The 22470-nt window shown below is 39.5% G+C and overlaps 1 protein-coding gene across 1 annotated transcript in view; it reads right to left on the minus strand.

Moving 5' to 3' along the window:
• Positions 1–208: 208 nt before the first annotated feature.
• The window catches only part of SLC25A36 (solute carrier family 25 member 36), a 30827-nt gene continuing 8565 nt past the window's right edge, over positions 209–22470 (minus strand). Inside the window, exons 2-7 of the mRNA XM_063407901.1 lie at positions 21612–21782; positions 17052–17129; positions 14364–14464; positions 6746–6812; positions 5016–5305; positions 209–4292 (exon numbers count right to left, since the gene is read on the minus strand). Of these exons, the coding sequence (XP_063263971.1) occupies positions 4099–4292; positions 5016–5305; positions 6746–6812; positions 14364–14464; positions 17052–17129; positions 21612–21782 (901 nt within the window). The 3' untranslated portion in view covers positions 209–4098. The remainder of the gene's footprint in view (positions 4293–5015; positions 5306–6745; positions 6813–14363; positions 14465–17051; positions 17130–21611; positions 21783–22470) is intronic.

Consider the following 22470-nt stretch of genomic DNA (forward strand, 5'->3'; position numbering starts at 1 on the left):
TTTTTTTTTGACTGAGTTTTGTGGTCACCAGCTCCTGAATTCAGCTGACAGACTCACTTGGGTCTGCAGAGGTAACTGTGTTCAAATCCAACTGCACCAACACATACTGCTGGTTTAAGTCACCCATGAATCCCCACAAAGCACATCCTAAAAGGTACAATACACACACCTTATTTTAACTACTATAAAATGGCACAAGATAAAATGATTCACTGGGTTTTTTCATTTTTAATCACAACTGTGCAGGCACTGGTATGTATCAATAATAGAAAAATTAAAAGGTTAAAAACATTGTACAGTTTAGCACAGCAGGCAACATTTGAATAGAAGCACATAATTTTAATTTGCTTTGAAGTTTAAAGCAATCCAAACAAAAACTTAACTATATAAATACAGAGTAAATGCACATAGTTTACAGCCAACTACATGTATGCAAGAATAATAGCAAACCTCACATGAGTACTGAATTATTCTCAATCTGTCATCTGTGAGTGTTTAGCTATGACTCTGAGGGCATAGTTATGTTCACATATGCAGGGTAGGCAGACTCTTAAATAGAAGAACTGAAAAAACTTACATAACTCAGTTTGAACAGACAGAAAGTTGAAAAAAGTAGCACATTTACCTAGGCACACTTCAGCATTCAGCTTGTTTTCCAAGTCTAAACAGTTTAAACAGGAAACAACATTTATAAAGGCTCTCCACTCTTGTCTCTGGAAGCATTCTTTTACAATGCAGCAGTCTGAGGAATGTTGCAGATGTATTCAGAAAAACAGACTAGCAGCAACTGACATTAACAAACAAAACAAACAAACGCTCCGCTGTCGTGAACACCTCAATCGGCAAGGGAAGATGCGGAGTGCACAGAGATGTAAACAGAGATGGGGCAGCGTTAATGGCTAAATGCACAGGCGATGTCTCAGTTACAACAACCAGAAAGCTCCACAGCTCCCTCGTGTAACCCACTGGCAAGCAGGCAGAGCAGACACGGGCCCGCCAGGGCGGACCTCCGAGCAGCCCTGCCCGCTCCCTCCCAGCGCTGCGGGGCCGGGAGCGGCTCCGCGCCATTCCCGGGGCGCTGTTCCCGGGATTGCCCTGGCCCGGCTCCCGCGGCGGGCGCGCCGCCTGCCGGCCCCGCCGCCTGCCGGCCCCGCTCCGAGCACACCACGGGAAGGAGGAATTCACCACTCAGAGCTCCGCACACAGCCTTTCCTCTAGCACACACAAGCGGGACACAAATACATGACACCCAAATGCAAACCGAGATGACCAAGTTTAAATGCACTGCTTTCAGTTCTGTAGTTAAAGATTTCCTTGAATGAAGCATCTTGTTATTCCTCTAGAATTTTTATAATAAATAACAAGAAAACTGTATAAATAATTTAAAGATCTTTGGGAAATATATCAGAGGTAATTTTGCAGGTACTTGTAGTTTAAAAATAATGAAAAATCCCAAGAAATTCTGGGGTTATGTTTGGTTATGCAAAGGAAGCCAAAACGATCACCCCTGAAGTCCAAAACAAAGCTGGAACACCCTTTAAAGAGGTGGAATAATAAGCTGATTGTCTGCTTTTAGCTGTTATCTCCCATATTCAACTGTACTTGTTAAAATGTCCTGCTTATCAACTCCAGGGGCTCTGCTCTTACCCAGAGAAGGCACACACACAGTACCAGGGAATACCCAGGAGTGGGAGACAAACACAGAACCAAGGGACAATGTATTCAGAGGAGAGAAACTCTCATTAAGCCTAGGCTACTCTAAGTGTTCACTGAATTCATAAACTCCAAAGCTGAATATGGTCTTTGCCAATTTAAGTTTTGGCTGTGACTGAGTAATCTAGATAACCTGAGGAGTGACCCACTTTCTGCATCACAAAAGTTACAGTAAGTCATTATTCCTGCATTTATTTATCTGAACAAAAGCATCACATCAAGGCTTAGGTCAGTCATAAATACTCCAGTCTTTTCCTAGAAAGATGACTAGAAAAAGCCCTCTTTAAAACACATTTAAGCACTCCTTTCAATTCTTTGAGACAATCAAGTTGACCCACCATGGTCACCCCTCAGACCATGCTATGTCTTTGAAAAGGGAACATTTTCCAAGCAGGGAAGTCAATACAGTACTGCAAGTCAATGTACTTACAATGGGTGGCTTTTAGAGGATGAGCAAATTAATACAGATAATTACACGAAACACTCAAATACTCTGACACTGTGTGGAGAACATGACAAGGGTCAAAATAAAGGAAAGCACATGAGAAAAACCTAGACTGATTGTTCTGCAAACTTTGAGGTTTTACATAGAGCCTACAGAATCACTGCCACAGAGATGCTATGGATTTACAGCATAAACTCCTGCACAGCTTACACAGAAATCAAACCACCTGCTTTGTTTAAAACCAAACTGCATGTTTCAAACACGGTTTGATTCCAGATAATCAAGAAGAGGAAGAAAAGTCATGAGCCCTAAGAAGGCCACAAAGTGCATAAGAAGTCATTCTTAAAATAAAGCCATTGCACATGATGCACAGTTCAAGTGTATTGAAGTACCACACTGGAAGAGCTGAGAGCACAGTTCTGTCCATGCCAGTGTAGCAGCATTTATATGGAGAAAGCTATTGACCCCAGTTTATAAATGATCTTCCTCATAAGGATAATGGAGACTGAGAAGATATCTGTCTGGAAAGCTGTAAAACTTCCTGTAACATTAAACTGCTTGACACTCCAGTTGTATGATTTTGGAAAATTCTGTAAATTATGACAGAATAAACCAGCTAAGCCTCACTGCTGAATGCAAGGCATTATTTTGCAATTGGCTTACAGAACAAAACCAATGCCTGAATAATCAGACAATGCGGAGGACAAGGTTAAAGCTCAGTATACAGGCTCAAGCTGACAGAAGTGATACAGGAATTATCAGGGGGAATGCTTTCAAGAAAATATCATTTACAATTTTTCCGTCCTTCTGCACAGAGCCTGTCTGCATGGTAAGATCTGTCTCAATGCCAACTGGTTTCTGCTTTCTGGTCACCCCAGCCATGGTGATATGTTTTCCCCCAGTACTCCCATATAAATACTGGTAATCCAAGGCAGGATTTGCCAGATACTTAAGGGTAATATAGCTTGTGCTTAGGCAGCATGAAATATCTGAGTGAATCCTGTCTTCACAAAGGGGAGGCTGGATTAGTTGAGATTTCTCATCACATTACAAATCCTTAAAAAGCTCTAAAATAGCGTTCAGCTACTACTTCTTCAGCTGTGTGACCTGAACAGGTTGGCAAGGAAAACTGATGATACAAGACATAGGCCTCTCTCACTTCAGAAAAGTTCCAGAAAAGAAAAATGATGATGCAGCAGGACCAGAAGTCCACATACACCAGCATTAACAGACTGATAACCTGAAGAGTTGAACAATCAGATCCTCACTCACTAACCTACAACGCTGCTCAAACGTCAAAGGAAAAAAAAAATCAAAACCAAAAATCTGCAAAAGCTACAACAGGTATCACCTTTTGTAGTGAAGAAATAACTGTTCTAGGTCCCTGCACCATATTTTGTCTTGAGGTAGCAACATGGAAAACTTGACACACTTACCACTACCTCAGTCTCTTCATGAATCTTCAGAGCAACTAAATGGAAGTTTCAGGTATAGAAAGCTGTAAAAGTACTATCTTGCCAATTCCTCAAAAAGGTTACTGTGCAGTAAAAAAGAACAAAAATGATGTAGTTGAGAGTAATCACTAAGAGAAGGTAATAGGACTGCCCAGGAACATATTTCATGTCCCTCCCTTACCCACTGGCTCTCTGAAGAGGACTCAATGGCTTTGTCTAGATTAACAGATGAAAAGAAAAGAATAATTCTGCATTAAGAGATGTATGAAGGCATTCCCTAAGGGGCAGTTCCCATTTGTCACATTGACATGAGACCACACAATAAAGGCAGCAAAATTATTCAGAGTTGCCCACAATCAACCTTCTGTTTTGTCCACAGCTGCTTGTTCCTGATCCAACGTTCCTTTTGCCCACCACATTGGCATTGACATTCAGTGGTCCACTCCAGTCTTTCCACCTTCCACCTTCTTCCACCTTGTCACAGTGCTATCCATCAAGTAAGTAGACTACAACTTCATAGGTGCACATCATGATAGCCGTGTTTGGAATCTGTCTGATCAGGTGTGTAGTTAAACCTCGGTAAAGGGAGCCATATCCCTCCTCTCGTACAAGCAAAGAGAGTGTCTGGAAGAAAGATCTGTATTTTGTTCCCTCTTCTCTTAGTCTTGTTCGTACAACCTCTGTACAAAGAAAACCAGTGGAAAAAAAGGAGAATTGAGTGGTTACATTCACCACTTTTCATTATTTTTCCCAGCAATTCATCAGGGATTTTTACACAAAAATACCCCTCCCCAAGCTCTCAATCTCACAACTCCTTTTTAAAAAAAGGAGGAGGAGGATGAACAGAGTAGCAAACCAAGTATGTGTAAGAAGACAGCAAGTATTAGATATTTGACTAAACAAGGCAAATTGATTTGCTTAGCTACAATCCAGAAGAGGACTGTTATTGGGCTTGTATTTTAGCTCAGAAGTTGACATTATTTCAGTACTCAGTTCATTAACTAACAATGCACACACAACTGCTTTGCAGGAAGATCAAGTGCAACTGCCACACAAACTAGACAGCCTGTTTCCCTAGAAGGGGGACAAAAACTTGCTGGCACATTATGGAAAATTGCTGAGTATATGGAAAGATTCCAACTGAAAGTAGCTCTGTGTACCTTAGGCCATACCCTGGCAAATCCCTTGGCAAAATAAACATTGCCTAAGAAAAAGTCACGCTGGATATCCACTGTAAAGCACTTCCATTTCTGAATACTATACTCTCGTTGATCTGTTGAATCTGATTTTTAGACAGAAAAATATTTCTTGAGCAAGTAAACCAAAGTTGGCTACAAATCTCACTGAGAAGACTCCCTTTGATGGATCTGAGTCAGGGTCTCAGCTGCACACGTCCCACTTACCATGGGGATATGCTATTGATGTTGCACATGTTTTGGAAGTGGCAGCAGCCATCATCATTCGAGCAAAGTCCGATGCTTCTTTTGCTGATTCCTCCTCATTGTCCATGGCAGAGGCAGTCTTATACTCCAGTAACTTTTTCTTAATACTCTCATAAATGACAAAGTGGATGACAGTCTCAGAGATGCCTGCGTAGGAGGCGGACATTCCCCGGTAAAAGCCTTTCAAACCGTCCAAGCGATAAACTTTGCGGACACACTCAACAGCGCTCATTCGCTTCTCTCCACGACTCCTGAAAAGGAGAAAACAAGTCCCAATATCAACTGGTGCAACCAGCGAGACTGGGAAATAATTAAACAGGTTTGTAGTGACAAGAAGACCTAGGAAATACCCAGTACTGATGCTGAGGGGCTCCAAGTCACCTGACAGTCTCAAAGGCCTTCAGCACTAAACACAGGTAAAGCATGACATGGAACCCAAGCCAAACTTCACACAGTGACTACAGAAAAAGTATCACAGAGAAACATTGAGCAGCTTTAGGCCTCCCCAACTCCCATGCAATAAAGGACTAAACTGCTGGGAAACAGACTCTCAAATGGGCTATCAATGTCAGTGACTCATGAAAAAAATGACCACTTCCTTTTGCATAATGGATTTGCCCTAATTGTTGCCTCAATAAAGAGCTCCACAGCTTTCAGTGGCTAAGAGTTGAAACAGCACCCTCAGCATTACAGCTCTGAGCAAACAACTGGCACAGCAACCAGTCCAGCACTGGCAGCTGTTATTTGATTGAACTAAGCCAGTGCTGATATCAAGGAAAATGCTCATTAGACACCTGTTTCAAGCAGTGTTTGGCAAATGAAGTTTTATTCCCACTTTGAGCTTGCTCACTGAACTGTGTTGTGCATACTGAAGCAGTGGGAATACTGTAAACAGCCATGCAAACCCGTGACAACACTGCATGAGAGGTGCCTCACTACAGCTGCAAGTGCAGGCACAGGGACTGTGCCAGCAGAGGTCCGAGTGAGCAAGTCAGAATAAACAGATAACCTTCTAAGGAGCAACAGCAACTCATATGAACACATTTCATATGGCATCATACCAGTCTCTCCCTATAGGCTTAAACAGATGGGAATACAGAGGTCTGTCTTCCTTCCTATTTGCATAAAATTCTACTTTCGTTACAAGTTTCATAATAAACCATTTCTGTAGTCAATTCTGTGGTAAGTCCAAACAATTTACTGACTATTCCATGTTAGGACAATTCCTGTTTCTATCCATGAAAGAAGTCTTTCCCTTTTTATAGGCTAGAACTCATTGTATGTAAAAAAATAAGCCACAACAACAAAAAAAAAAGAGGATGTTTAAGGCCTTTTTCTCAACATCTGCTATAATACTTAATTCATATTTCAGGAATGTTTAGCTCAACAGTTAGAGAACATATCACTGAATGAAAATATAAGCATATGGTTGGTAGAACATGATTTTAATGAAACTGTTAACCTTGTAATTCATTCCAAATTTGCTGGTCAGTCTACTACAGTGCCTCAAGCATGTCTGAGAATGGATCAAAAAAGAGAAGTGATAGTATAATTTGTAGAGACCAGTATCAACTTTCCAAACCTGAAATGTTCAACGTTAGAAAATTCATTCTATTTTGGAGTGCAGAACTGATTCACAACTCTTGAGTACAATCTTATCACAGCAGTGAGGCTTCCCATTGTCACTTTACCTTGCATCAAGCTGTAATCGTGTCTTTACCAACCAAATGGGATTAGTTGTCGTAATCGCAGTAAAGCCTAAAAAATGTAAAAATAACAAAATTAGACGTGATACTATCACAAGAAGAGCTGCATCTAAGTTCCAAACGCACACAGTAAGGTACAGTGGATGCAAAAACTCGGACTATACTGATTTTTCTGAAGGCCCCATTTTACTGACATTTTGTGAATCCATACAGCCAATGAACATTTAGATTGTTTTTAAATTTTACATTAATATTGAGTAAGTTTGATTCTCAGCAAGAGATGCCCCATATAAAATAAGCCAAATTAAGTACAGTTCTCAGCCTACCTAATACCAACCCTGTTTTGACACCACAGAACAGCAATGCCAACCAGACAAATATCAGCCAATTGGGCAAAAAAGTCAGTAAGAATGCATTGCAGAGACAGCAATAGCAATTTGAGATGCTATAAAACATTGCCTCAATTTACTTTGTTACCTGAAATACAATCCGAGTTTAAAAGCATGCAGACTGAATAAATACTACTTTTGGTGCAGTTAAAAGGCATTTATTACTGTAAATTAAGAGACCTTTTAATACTGAACTATAAAGAGCAGTTATATTTGAGTGCTAATCTTTTATTTAGTATTCAAAGCAGAGATTGTTGGATGGCCTTGGAATACTTTTACAAGCATGTGAGTGTTTAAATTGTTAAAGTAAATACTATGACTTCTAACTATTCAGACAGCCACTACTCAGGCTTGCATAAGGGCCGACAGTTAAAGCTTTGATTTTCAGTCCACTAAAGAAAACAGAAGAAAAACAAAAAAGGAAACAAAACAAGAAAAAAGGAAAAAAAGAAAAAAAAAGAAGTAAGAATCAGTCTTACTTCTGCACAACCGTGGAGAAAGAGAGATAGAAAGCAGAGTGAAAGGTAGCTTTGAAAAAAATAAAATTAAAAAAATCATCTCAAGCTGTAATACCACACATGCACCATCAATGAGGTGTCATGTCTGCAGGAAAGAACAGGAAAAGGGAAAAGCTGGAACATGGCCAGGCAAGAGATGATAAATTTAGACACTTGCTCTCTAAGTGACACACATGGCTGGTGTATAACTACAGAGACACACTGCCCTCCTGCAAGGGGTTGATGGGGTGTGTGGGGAAGGACAGAGCTCCCCTGCTCAGTGCATGGCTGGGGCACAGTTCTTATCCAGCTATTGATAAGCTCATTTATCAGATCAGTAACAGCTCACAGAAACAGGTTTAGCAAAACTGGTTGCTGACATGCTACTCCTGTTCAATCACAGTCTAGGTTCACATTGCACACAAAGGTCTGCAGTACTCAGAAATGCCAGGGGATCTTAACTGTTCTAAGGTTTGTGCCCACCCCCAAAGCTTAAACAGGTCATTACAGTTTTCAGTTCAAGTGCTAAAAACAAATTATCAGATTTGGCAGCAACTAAGGTTGAGCTGGTTTTCTACACCAAAAGAATAAAAATAGATCAGAGGCTTCTGTTCAATTTTCTGAGTAAATAGATTTTTAAACTCAAACTTCTTAACTAAGCAACTTTCTGTAGTAGATAATAAAAGTTGGGAGTTGGCTTGCTTTTTTTCTGGTTCACTACTAATTTTCCTATATCTCAGTACTTATATGACCTTCATAAGATGAAATCCTAACAAAGCAAGAGTTTTATATCTCTATTTCATGGAGGTAAATAATAATGTAACAACTCAAAGCACTGGGGAACTACTCTGCCATAACAAGGCATGGGATGTTTTCAAAACACCACATGTGCAAAACAGGCTCTGCATCTCAAGCAGCCATAGCCTGTCTGACCTGTCACCTAATGTCACAAACTCCACTGACTCCAACAGCATTTGAGCCTCAGTTCAGCTACACTGAAAGGAAACTTCATCTTGCATGTTTTTATTTCTTTACATTGGCACCAATAAAGTTTTATTTTTGTTTGACTTCCAGTCAGAATCTTCATGGCACGAAGTGCACTAGGAAATGCACAAAACTGCAACAAAGGGTTTGAAATAAGGTGGGGAAAACCCACTCACTTTCGCCACCAACACATCTTCCAGGAAAGACTTCTCTGAAAACCAAAATTAGTTTTTAAGTCTCTCCTCGTTTTCAATTACAAGTGAACAAAGCCAAAAAGCCTTTTGCACTCCTATTTAAGTGGCACGTTTTGGAGTTTTGTAACTCTTAGACTGTGACATACAGTCTTTCTCCTTCACAATCAACTCAAAACAAGGATGTCTGTAAATCCTGAATCTGGAAGAGGCAATGCATAGGTACCATCGGTGGCAGTGGCTGAGTGACAGCAGTGACTGTTCCCAGCCACAGCAGCAGCCTGATACTTCTAGGCTGGCTGGGAAGAGCACATTGGAAATTTCCAGTGAAATGTGGTTGGCACAGGATGCAGCCCCTACTCTACTCAAAACTGCACTCGTGGGGTCACTCCAAGCATTATTTAAATGCAGCACCTCCAACAGCAGGATCAGACACTCAGAAACATGGCCAATATTTTTCCCCATGGCTGTCACAGGCCTAAGCTGACAGTTCAAACCAAATTTTTCAAACGAAAGGGCCTTCAATAATTCAGGTTTCAAGATGAGATGACTACAGGTCAATTCTCATAGTAATGCATCAAATGCAGACAGTGAAGAAGAAAAATTAAGAACTGACACCAAGGAAAGCCCTTCAAAACATGAAACATACCATTTGGGATCCTTGAGAAGACAAACTTTGATTTTTAGATGCAGAAAATCTGTAGCAAAAATACTTCGTAAAACAAACTTTGGGGGCTTTCAACAACTGCCATGAAGCTCCATCATTTCCTTTTTTCTTTTTAAAAGCTTCAGTGATGTTTAAAATACTTTACAATGCCTATCAATGTGTGGCACCCTGAAGAAAGATCTCCGATCCATGACAAGTACAGATAAATTTGGCAACACTACAAGCTCCTGTAGTTTTATGTTAGTGTATCCCAGTTTCAGCCAGAATTGTCTCAATCTACTTTTTCAGCTATCCCAGCTACTGACAGGTAAGATCCCAGGTATTCCTATTATGCATCATATTTCAAGGATAGGGTTGGTGCTTTTTAATCTATAAGCCAATGTAATTGATACAGACACATGTGAACATGGAATGATGAATTAAAATTTAAAAGTAGTAAAATAAAAACAAACCAAAAGAGTAAACAGAAAGAGACAGAAAGGATTATATACACATATTAAAAAAGAAAAAGAAAGGAGGTCTTTGAAATAAATGTGACAACAGAAAATATCAGCTGCAGCATTTTAAAGGCAGCTCTGCAACACTGGGAAAAAAAAAAACCCCAAAATACCTTGTTTAACCCAGTAGGGGCTTTCAGTTAGCCAGAGCTAAGAACAGTAGCAGCTCTCAGTGAAAGGTATTTCCTACCTTTCCCTGAACGGCACAGAAAAAAAAAAAATCACTCTAGACAGAGTTATTAAGGAAAAGTGTTGTCTTTGCACAATGCACATCATCTGAGTTCAGGCTACAAGTGTGTTCCCCTTAGGTTGTTCATTCAATAGATATCACAAACCCAACGTGTGGTTCTTACACTAGAGGCTGCAAGAGACGCTCAGTTCAGTACTCACGAGGTTTAAGTTAGTCCATATTGCTGCAGGAGTGACCTGCGGAGGGGGAGCATGAGATGACACGATCTCACTCTTTTCACGGGAGAAATGTACAGTAAATGCCTAAAATAGACACAGGCTTTTCTGTATCATAACAACAAGCAGTGACCTCATCAGACACAAGTGTACAAATCAAATCCCAGCGGAAGGATTTGTCAGTTATTGGGAAATCTAACTGTTTGCAGGTAAAAGTTTAGGAAAAAAAGAAAGAAAAATAATCAAAACAGGCCACAGATATTAAAATAGATGTGTAAAATGCACTGAGTACTGAAATTTCTGCTCATTTGCAGCAGTTTAATTTTACACCTCCAAATACTTACCTATATAGCAAATTACAAGTGAATCCTCCTCCTTCCCCACTCCCTTGAAAATATTACTCACTAAAGCTAGCCTAGTCTTGGGACAGAAAGGATGCCTTATGAAATAAACTTTCTAAGATCAGTGAGCTAAATACGCATTTCATTTGGTATGAATTAACTGTGTACATAGCACTAAGAACTTATGAAGTATGTATCTCTACATAATGAAGTGGTGCCAATTATTTTTAAATAAATAAATAAATAATAATTTTAAAAAATCTGCATTTGGGTTGGTTTGCCAGTAAAGTTCTGGAATAAACAGCAACAGCATACAAGGCAAAGCATTTTTGCAGCAGATTTGCAACCATGTTGTCTGATTGAGGCTGTGAATCATTAAAAAAGCAAATAAGAAAGCCATACAAAGTATGTAATTCAGTTTTCTACAGCTTTTCTTCTCTGTGGTGAGAGAGGCTGAGTGCAATGAGAAGGCAGAGTTCATAGTGAATCTGAGAATTTAGCCTAACTTGGAAACGTCCAGAAATCAACTCTCTTCACACAAGCAAACACTCCTGTCAAGCTCAGATATACTCCCTGCCCTAGTTTGCAAAAAGAGAAACACGATATGCTGAGGAGTAAGCAAAAAGGATTGCTGAATACTTCTTCATGTCAACACAGATATTTTAGGTAGGAAGGGGATGTGCTTTCTATGGAAACTAGCACAGCAGGAAGACAGCATTCATTTCTGTTTGCATAAGGCATCAGTTACTAACACGCAGATACTTCACTCTCCTTGGGATAAAACAAACTTAGTAGAAGAATCTTAAAACCATAAATACATATTTTGAGAATGAAGAGCCAGGCCTAAAACCAACCAACAAAAAAAATTGCTTAAAATACTATACCTCATCTTTTCACTCCCAAAACCACCATGTGCATAAAGCAATCCTTATTTAACAATGACATCATTGTTTAGCCTGAGACATGTATTAGCATGATACAAATAAACAGAATTTAAAGTTTACTAAAGTTCACTATTTGCAGTACTTCAATTAAAAAATGTTACAATTGTTTTAAAATGTATTTTTGTATCATTACTGTGTTTTGCAACCTACAGGAAAAGCTTTGTAAATGCAAATCCCACTTCATACTAATTAGGTATTAGACTTTATGAAACAGAAAGGTCATATCCAAAAAAACCAACCCACCAGAAAACCACCCTCATAAATAAAACAACAACCCTCATTTAAGACTGAATTACTCAATTCCTTACTGAAACCAAAGGCAGCTGAAAAAGAAAAACACCAATACTGATTATTTTTTTGCTAATTAGGAAGTATTTATCCACCTTGCCAATTTTGAAATCTTAGGTTCCAAAGCAAAATTTGCAATGATCTTCTGTATTAACCTGTCAACCAAATAAGAGCTCACATTTAATCTTGTTCCTGTTATTTTGCCATTTCTTTAATGTGATTTGCATCATACAGCAATACAAACCTTGCAGGTAAAACTGTTAATAGCTGGTTTAAGTGCATTTTCTGAAATATATTAGAATTACAAAAACAAGGTTAGCACATTCCCAAGAAAGCACTGTTAATTTTAACTGCAGAGTCCTTTTCATATATCAGAATAACACCAGAATAGAGAACTGAAATGCTGTTTGCCAACAAACAGGAGAATTTCTGTACTGTTCAGTGCCAAGCCCTATGGTGTGAGCCTGCACTGAGCATTCTGTTTCACTGACTGTGGTTTAGAAATACAACTGCAGAACCTGGGAAGCACGAGAAAGTTACAGCCCCAAGAGCTGTTCAGTGTTAAAACTTGAACACAAAAGTTAAAAAAAGGCAAACAGCAATTAAGGCTCAAATCCCTTTCCCCAGTCTACTGCAGCTGTATGCACAAATGCACACCAACCCTCTGGAAGGGAAGCAGCTACAGAGCCCCGTGACAAACTACAGCCAGGGGCTGCAAACACTCAGGAAAAGGCACTACAGCACATCTCCATCAATGTGCTTCACAGAATGAGGCCAGGAGCTTCCAAAGGTGAGGAACACTCAGGATCTTCACTCGTCTGCAGCACCACACGAGATGCACAAGTTGTCTTCAATTGAGGACAGACTTGTTTGTGTCGCACACACTTCCCCTGCCCCCAAATTAAGGACATGTTTTATTCCCTTGACAAGGACCTGAAGACTCTTCATCTTTCTTGATGCAATTAACTGATTAGGATGAACCTTTCATTAAATCCCCTTCCATCCCATTCCCTGTGCTGTTCACTACAAACAAAAACACTCCTAGGTGATGAAAAAAACAAAACACTCCATTGTCCTTGTCTGACTTGGGCAAAATAAGAGCTCTTCTTTTATCTTAAAGATTAAAAACTGTCACAACATTTCATGTGCCAGAGATGAACATTAGTGTCATTTGGCATAAAGCTAATGTCACTTATATTTTAGATGCTATAAGATCTCTATGTATCAGATTATTAACAAGAATTAACTAGAAAACTAATCCCATTCCTTATTCTGACATCACACCTTTATAAATCCATTCCAGATGGCTGGTACTCACATTCTACAGACTCGTAAAATTTGACGGGACTTAGAAACTTAAACAAGTAAATTGTCAGAATTCAGCTGTAAAGTGCCCATGGCCTATAAGAAACCCAAACATTTGTTTTTGTGCAGGAAAGGCACAGGCAACAATATAGTGCTGCCAACCCAAATTTTGATTTTCCCAGCATGAGTCCGTGACCATAACTCAGCTCAGTTGCCTTTAACTCCCCCTTGTTAATGATCCCAAAGCACAGAATATTCAAATCAAGCAACAAATACTTGCAGCTGCTAAAATACACCAAAGTTACAATTCAGATATAAACCAGGAATTATTTCTACAGAGATGAAAATACATGAAAACTATGAAAAATCTGCTCTTCTCTGACTCTTTAGTGGTAGAGCAAACTTCTCACAGACTGGTATATGAGCAAATGGGGGGGAGTGTTACATATAATTGTCGTGGTTGCGGGGGAGGTGAATTTTTCCAGGGGAATGTAGGCAGTCCAATCAGTGATCAGCTTTTCTGCTGGCACCTGGATTGGTCACTCGGAGGTTTAGACACGCCTCTGAGGACACAAAGAGTTAAAAGCAGGACCCCAAGAGCAAACTTCTCACAGACTGGTATATGAGCAAATGGGGGGGAGTGTTACATATAATTTACACAAATAACTGCAGGCACATTTCTGGGACAGAAACAAGTCAAATATACAAAGCTGTAGCAGAAAGTGGTGGTAAAAAAAACTGATTAGGAAGAATTAAACCAGAAGTCAGTGCAAACACTGTTTATAGCTTACAGAACAACAAGTTACTGTTTTGAAAAGTTACATTTTTCATTTCACAAATTTACAATTGCAAAAGCAGGCATGCATGTTTTCTAGAGAAGACTATTCACACACAGTTGTTTATCACTTAGTGCAGGTTCATGCATACATTCTCCAGAGAGCCTGTTTAACAAGAGGCCAAGGCAGACAACCACTAAAAAGACATCATTCAATTACTGAGCATGTTCTGTTTCGTTGGGTTTTTTTCCATATTTATTGTCACCTCTCATTTGCAGATATGATTGCAGGATGAAGCTAAAAAGTTACAGATCCTTACCTGCCACACCAGCTGAAATCATGTGTACCTGGGTAGAATCTGGATTGAAAATATTGTTCAACTTTTCCTTGCAATTTGAGTAAGCAGCAAAATATATTGCTCTAAAATTAGAACAAAATCCAAGTTATGTTACGTTTTACATTTCAAAATCCTCAATGAGCAGCACCATTAACTTCACTGACTCAAGATTATCTTGGGCTAAAACTTCCTTCCTCAGTAAAGAACCACTCAAGGATTAACTCTTGCAAAGCAGTGGGACTATTCTAGGAATGGAAATGAAAAATCTAAACATGACACTGGACTTTTTTTTTTCCACACAACAGCTCCAATTACCAATTAGTGAGGGGAAGGACAGATAGTTTGAAACATGGCAGTGATTTTTGTGACACTAGGAAGTTCAGCCAGGGAAGAAAAACACTGAAAAAGTTTCAGTACTCTTCAACATTAACAAGAGAACAAACTTCTTCTAATGGACCTAAACTCATTTCAATAGCAGGACAATTTGAAGAAAACTAGCAAGTAAGCAGCTTCTTAAAAAAACCAAACAACATTCTTATCACTGTAGCATTTAAGATTTAAATGTTGAAAACTTGACATTATAAACATTTATACTTTAAATGCTAGAACAGCTGTGATTCACATTTTGTTTCCAGAGGTCTGTATTTAAAACAGACACTGATTTTTGTCTCTGAAAACATGAAAAATGTTGTGAACTTGTGCTACACAAGTCTGTGAGCTGGCACCTAGACAAAGCTAGACAAAGTCAGCATCTCAATTCAATATATTATGAAAAATGGTTGGTTTTGCCCACTAAAGCTAAAAAACTTATTTTAAGCACATATGAACATCACATTTCAGGTTGTAACTCAGTTATTTTAAATCTACAGACACCCAGCTGCAAGAGAAAAAAAAAATGAATGTGCCATCTTTCCTAAGCAGAACATTAACCTCATTAGCTGGGCAAACATGTTTTTCTTTATTACAAAGAAGATAAAGTGCTTGCTTTATGGGTGTAATTTCTAAAATGGAACCTGAACTCAGTTAAGTACACTGGATGTGTTATGAAATATGCTTCTCTACAGCTTATTTAAACAAAGAGCTGATGTTAAATCCACTTAGCTAATGCTTAATTGAAATGAAGTACAGGCTGAAGACAGAATCAGCCCGAGGATAAATGAGGTGTTTACACACTGCATCAAGTGGACATTTTTGGTATGGTGGATGGGAGGCAGCAAGTTCAGTATTTCACCTAGGAAAAGAACCAAGGGGAAACAAGATTTAACATATAATTAACTGGAAGGAAATAGATTTTTTTTTTACCAAGGATATTCTTTATGGAGGACAGTCACTTATTCAATGGATCCCATTCCTGAGTAAAAATTGTTATTAAAGTGATATCAATACTGAAGATTTGATAGAACAGACTAGTGTACTGTACAAAAGTAAAGGCTCTCCAGACTAGGAAGTGCTGATATCCCAGAGGTGTCAAGAACAAAAGTGCTGTTGGGTTTACTTCAGCTTTTCCAAAGAGCAGTGCTAAGTTAGTGATCTGAAAACACCTCTGATATTCCTAAATCCTAAAAAAAATTGCTAAAATAAAGTAATCTAATTCCTTCATTAGATTTTTTTCTTATATATGCAGAGGATCTAAAGAACATTATCTCATCAGATCTAAAGTTCAGTTTAGTAATATTATTCAGAAACATCCAAATACCTCAAACCAGAAAAATTAAGATACTCTCCACCTGAGTGTGCAGGAGATAGGAAGGGTTTTGCTTCAAAAAAAAAAAACCCAAATCAACAAACAAAAGCAGGGCACTAAGTCAAGGAAAGAATAAAACCTTTGTGGAATATACTCCCCATGCATAAAGGCTCTTATCTTAAACAGAGAAGAAAAAAGTATGAGCCAGGAAACAACTTCAAGTATCCTCATCCAGACCTAAGGAATACATTACTTTTACAAAGCTTTGTTTCTATACTCTTCCTATGTATTCTCCTATTTTTGGACTGAACTTCAGCTAACAGTTCTATGTAGGGATAAATTCGAACTCTGGCATAATGTACTCCTCTGTCTGCCTGCCAGCACCAGCTGAGGAGCTGGAGTATTTGTGATGATGCAGAGCCAGCACTGGCAACTAGATCGGATTTACCTCTTCAGCCCCGCGCTGCCCCAGTACCCTCTGATCTACTTTCCATGGGAGAGCAGGTAACTCATCCTGCCCCGTGTCTCAGCCTTTTCTCACGTTCCAGAACAGGCTTCCTCCTGCAAGGGAGCACCAGGCTGTGCTTCACCAGAACTCAGGAAGGAAGACCCAGTGTTTTGAGGCTACAATCACATAATTGCTTCCATAATGATGGATTAACTGAAAGTTAAGTCTACCTTTGTACTTTCCAAGATCCAAACTTGTAGTTTCCATGTGCAATTCCTTAAGATTTTTTCTTTTTAACTCTGCACAAGGGATAGCACACAACAGTAAATACTATTACAATAGCACATAGCAATGCTGAGACAGCTGGAGCTCTGGAGTACATAAATGGCTCAATTCCTCAGGCAAAAAATTACCCCAGGAACCAAAGGTTACTTGCTGCCAATTAAGTATTTACAACTGCAGATGCAAGACTTGTTTCAAATCAATATTAAAGCCTTTAATGTATTTATTGAAATTTATTGTGCATGTTTGTACTTACCTGGAAGGAGCAACACCAACTAAATTAGGACCTAGCCCTCTGAACAGAGAACGAGGGCCTTCATTTTGCAAGATCATCCTAGAAAACAAGAAGACAATACTGTAACACTCAGAGCAAAATTAAGGAATGCACTAACCAACAAAACTGCATCATGTGAAAAACTTTCATAGTAACTGACAATAATACAGTGCTCAGCACAAAAAAAATTAGTCATTTCCTAGAATCAGCATTAAAAAATACATTATTGCTCAACATACCATGCAAACCATAAGCTAAATGCCTAAGTAAGACTTGAGATCTCAGTACAGAGCTAACATATATAGGAACATAAACATGTACAGAGTTGTCTGTTAGGAAGTTAAAGAAAGTGCCCTTGAATCAGGGAGAAAATACCAAGCATGGAAATGTTCCTATTCACGTACCTTATAGATTGTTCAGGAGGCAAAAATACTTTATTCTATGCTACATTCCTTTCACCACCCATCAGCTCCCAATGTTTGTGAACTTAATTTTGAGTGGGAGGGCCAGGGAGCAAAGGGCAAGAGAGGAGAGGAGACAGACTTTCAGAAGTCCAATTTCCCTCAGTCATTGCTGTCTGAGAGCCACTCTGGACCATGTTGCTGTACTGCCTGTGACACCCAGACAGGGACACCTTTGGCAGTTTATTATTATCTCCTCCTCTCAAAAAGAGAGACCTCAGCATGGCTTTGCATGTGCTACCTCAGTGTGATTCCACAAGATTCCCAACAGGATGTTAAGCTTCATGGCAGAAGTTTGTATCTGTCAGGCTGCTTTCCTATTTGTCCTGCCTTTCTCATACCCATAAAATTCTGAAATCCATTATGTATTCAACTAGAAGCTTTATTCTTTAAGACATGGTGATTATTTTGATTACAGCAAAAGAAAGTTGAAAACTCCAATGAGAAGTGACTCTTCCAGAGACTGGCAGGGATTTCCTGCTGTCAGTTCTGAGCTGCTGCCTGTGTGCTCCTACCCAAGCCCTGCTGCTGGGCTGTGGAGCCAATGGGTTTTTGGCTTTTGACTCTTTCCAGGGAAGACAATCCTTACCCATCCATGCAAGGTAATTCACTGATGGTAACTGAGACAGGAGTGTAACCCACACAGAGTCACAGCCACAGCAGAGTCCTCACATCTCCTGTACCATGGCTACTATAAACACAGCTCAGGAAAGATTGCTTGGGTGGCAGCAGGGTGTAACTTTCTACATTTGTGGAATTTATAGGGAAGCATGGACAGAATCAGTGAGTTGAGACTTCAAATAAGGCATTATTAGCCTTCAGTTTTACAATACAGATCCCATGCAGTTGTGGATTTTTGGAAGAGTTGAAGACCCTTATACAGCCAGGTACCCTGGCACAGTAAGAAACTGCGTTAATATTCAGTTCTAGTGAAATCAGTCTGCCCCACAATCTAGATGCTAATCACATCGGTAGTTTAAAAAGTATATTAGGACATGGGAGGAGAAACAAGGACTACCTGCATCTCATTACTGGAAATTGCTCTAGCTACTGCTTTAGAACCAGATTTAAAGTTAAGAATTAACCACATTGCCAGATGCTACAAAACAGAACCCTGTGCTTGCTGATTTAGAAACATTGGCCAATGCACACAAATAGTTCTGTATATTTCTTCTTCAAAGAGCTACGCAGGTTAATGACAAGGCAATTACTCAATAAAGCAAACTACCCTTGTATAAATGGCAATTTTGTTTGGAATTTACTATCAGAACAAACAAGTAAAAGCAATCTATAGCGCTGAAAGGGATTCCAAATCTATTTTGACTTCCAGCAGCTGGTTCACCATTGCTCTGCTGCTAAATCAAACTGAAAGTTTACTTTTGCTTTCACTAAGCAAAAAAATAAACCAGTGGTTCTGCAGTTACCACGGCTATTTAGGAATACTGACGTACAATGTGTCCAGCAATATCCCAGCTTTTTGTCCGTAACAATCAGCTATCATTTCACTATGTGGGCAGCATTGTTCCACAGCACTAATTGGAACACTGAACACAAACTCAAAGGCACCTTGGAAATACAAATTATTTGGACCTGTCTGTCATCATGAAAGCACTTCTATGCCTTGCAATGCTGAATCCAATTAACATGATCTGTATCCACTTAAATCACTACTTAAAAATCACCAACACATATTTACATATGCAACACATTTACATGGGTTACACATGTAAATGTGCACATATAGCTATACATGTATTCAAAGCAGCAGGAATCTCAGTGTCTTCAAAACTTAGGAATGAAGTGTACCAGGTCTATTTGCTTCTTTTGGATCTACAGTCCCAGAATTTGACAGAGCAGCAAAGAGCTAAAGAGGTTGCAACAGACAAGATTATAATGGAGGTAGTTATTGATGCTCTTTTGCATTCACAGACACCAGCTGGAGACTGCCAGAGGCTGCACTGAAAATAAGACACAAACTTTTTGCATTCAAGAAAAGATCCCAGAGCCTGCACTTGTTTATTGAAAGCAGTTAAGGGCAAATCCATGGTTGGAAGAGCAGGACAAATGCTCCATACAGCCTCAACTGATTTATGTCACGTGGAAAGCCTGCACTGGGAGGCTGGTGAGATTTCTATTAGCAAGACCTCAGGACTTTTATTGTGTTAGATGAATGATGAGAGAATGTAATATGACATGCAACACAGATATTTAAGAAAAAAAAGAATTTGCTTTTGTTGCCAGAGAGTAGAGTTACCTGTTTTTCTGAGTTTGTTTCCTGACAGAGATGCCTTTGAAGTCACCTTCACTGATGCTTAAGATGCAGAAGTGATTCTACAGCAGTCAGTTCACTGAAATTCTGACGTAATTTGCCTGAATCACGCTGCTTTTACACTGACTAATGTGAGCCTTGAGCACTGCACCAAATTTGCTATGACACAACCAAAGTCTGACAACGGTGTAAAAAAATATCTAATGACAGTAAGGGCACAACAGTGACAAAGGATCCAGTTTTATTTCCCCACTAAACAGCCCTAGTACCTTAACCAAGAGTAATTATGTCCTGCACCTATGTATTTTTATTATCACAGTCCATTTCCATGTCATTTGGGATTTTTTCATATTTACTGTATTTAAAGAACTTGAAACCCAGGCTTTCCATCTCAGCCCTTTAATAATGGCCTGAAAGAAAACATATCTAAGCAAAGAAAAAAAGCAGCAGAAGAGACACATTCTTGTGTTACAGATAAACAGCATGTGTAAGAGGGCAATTGTTAAAGACAAACTAGCAAAACAAACAAGCTCTACCAATAAAGTTCATCATGGGCTACATCTACCTCAGTCTGAATATGCTTCTTGGGAATACCAAGTTATTTTCAGTTTTAGGGATGCATTTAAAGCACAGAAAGCTTCTAGCAGAGAAGCATAACAAAACCACATCAATTCAACCTGCTATTCATTGATACACATTTCTAAATGGAAAATAAATTCATAACCAAACATTCAGAAAGAAGCTGAAGCTACTTCCATCAAGAGAAGCCACTAAGTCAAGCAGCTCTCCTTGCTGGTCACAACCCAAGCCTTTCCTTCCCACATACCTGTTTCCAAATGTGTTTACTCATCAGACCCTCATGAAGAGGCTCTGAACCCAAACTTTCATAAGAATGATCTTCCATTCAAGGAGCTATTTGGGTACAACCTCCATTTAAGCAAATCTTATCCTCTAACCAGATTAAATTTAAACCCTACACTTCATCTGCAGAAGGGGCTCTCTACAAACTGCTTCTTACTAATTAATTGAGAACAGAAGTTGTCAAGACTCTTCCAACTTTCTAATGCAAGAAGCAGTAGCAGGTCCTTCCTGTAGGAAATCTCCCCAAACATTGAAGGTACCTCAGCTCCCCTTACCTGGCTAGTTTGAGTCCCCCAGGGTGAAGTGAACCCTTCCTGGGGCCATACAAGCAGTTTAACTGTAGCCTTACAACTTTCCTGCTGGCTCCTGAACCACCCAAGCACTGCAAACACGGAGAGGAAAGGCAGCCCCCATTCAGTGAGGCACTACAGGAACAACACATCTCAATTACTGCAAAAGCTGGCCTTAGCTATTTCTTACTAGCTCTAAAAGAATGAATATCTTCTAGTAGTCCTGTGGCTAGTAACAAAGGCAAAAAGCTGTATAGGTGGTGAAAGCTGAAAGAGACTAAGAAACTGAGTTAATTTTAATTGCCTCCATATTCAGTAACTTCTGTGATTTGGACACAAAACAGTTAAATAAAGTCTTATACTACTGCTTTTTTGGGATGAAGATGGGAGTCTGGCCCTTCAGTGTTACACTGTTGCCAGTGAACTTTGGGGATACACTTTGGAGCTGCAAGTTGTACAAGGTATACATGCTCTGGCTACTTCAACATACAAATTCAAGCATGAAGGACACTCAAAAAATTAGAAACACAGTTAAAAGGCAAAATAGGGTAAGTCATCTCCTGGTAGCATCATGACAGACTAAGAGTCTGAATTTTTTACACAGATTTTGACCTCTCCCCTCCCCAAAATGAGCCCAAACCCACGTGCCAGGCACACTCACTTCATACAGTGGAGAGGCCCAGGAGAGACTCTGGTGACTCGGTTGACGGTAGCACCATTCACAGTGTTGAGATGAACTTCAGAGATGTAGAGAGTCACAGAGGACGACTGCAGCCGTGTCTTTACAACTTCCAGTGGACATGTCAGAATTGCACCAACAGTACCTCCACATCTGCAACGACAAACACGATCACGTTTTTAACTGCAAACAAACTGAAGGATACATTCACACAGAACTGACATTACAGTCACAGTCCCACTGCAAAAAGTGAAGAACCAGTGGGAACACGTGTGACAATGACAGTTATTTGCCCTTGAAGGCAAGCGAACTGTTAGTCTGCAAACTTCACAACTTGAAGTGAAAATTTAAACAGACAAAACACAGTGAAGGTGCACAGTACATGCTGTTCAAATCAGTTCTGGAAAGTAGTTCAGTAGCTTAAATGTTTAACTTATTTAGTAAATTTTATCTTTTTTTTTTTTTTTTTTTTTTAATGTTTAGTGTGCTCCTGACCAGAAAAAAAGGTGCCAAAAATCCTTGAGGGCAGAAAAGATTTATGCACTATGCACACAGGGCTACACACAAAGACTGGTTAAAATCTGTGGTGTTGCAATTTAATAACATCTTCAAAAGCCTGACTGTATTTTGGTCATTGCACCATGAAAGCAGCGATTGTCCAAGTGCTTTCCAAGCTCTGCCCACTTGAGCAAGGCAGACCAAAGCACTGTAGAGCAGAACCTGCAAAGCCAGAAGGGCTCATGTGGCTGACCAGGTGAAGACTTGCTGGGTTTGCTTCAGTCTGTCTGTCATTCCTGAGAGCCACCCAAGGCAAGCCATGCACAGCTCGTGCTGACAGCAG

This window comes from Prinia subflava, chromosome 11, assembly GCF_021018805.1.
Source record: "Prinia subflava isolate CZ2003 ecotype Zambia chromosome 11, Cam_Psub_1.2, whole genome shotgun sequence".
In the NCBI taxonomy this organism is placed as follows: domain Eukaryota; kingdom Metazoa; phylum Chordata; class Aves; order Passeriformes; family Cisticolidae; genus Prinia; species Prinia subflava.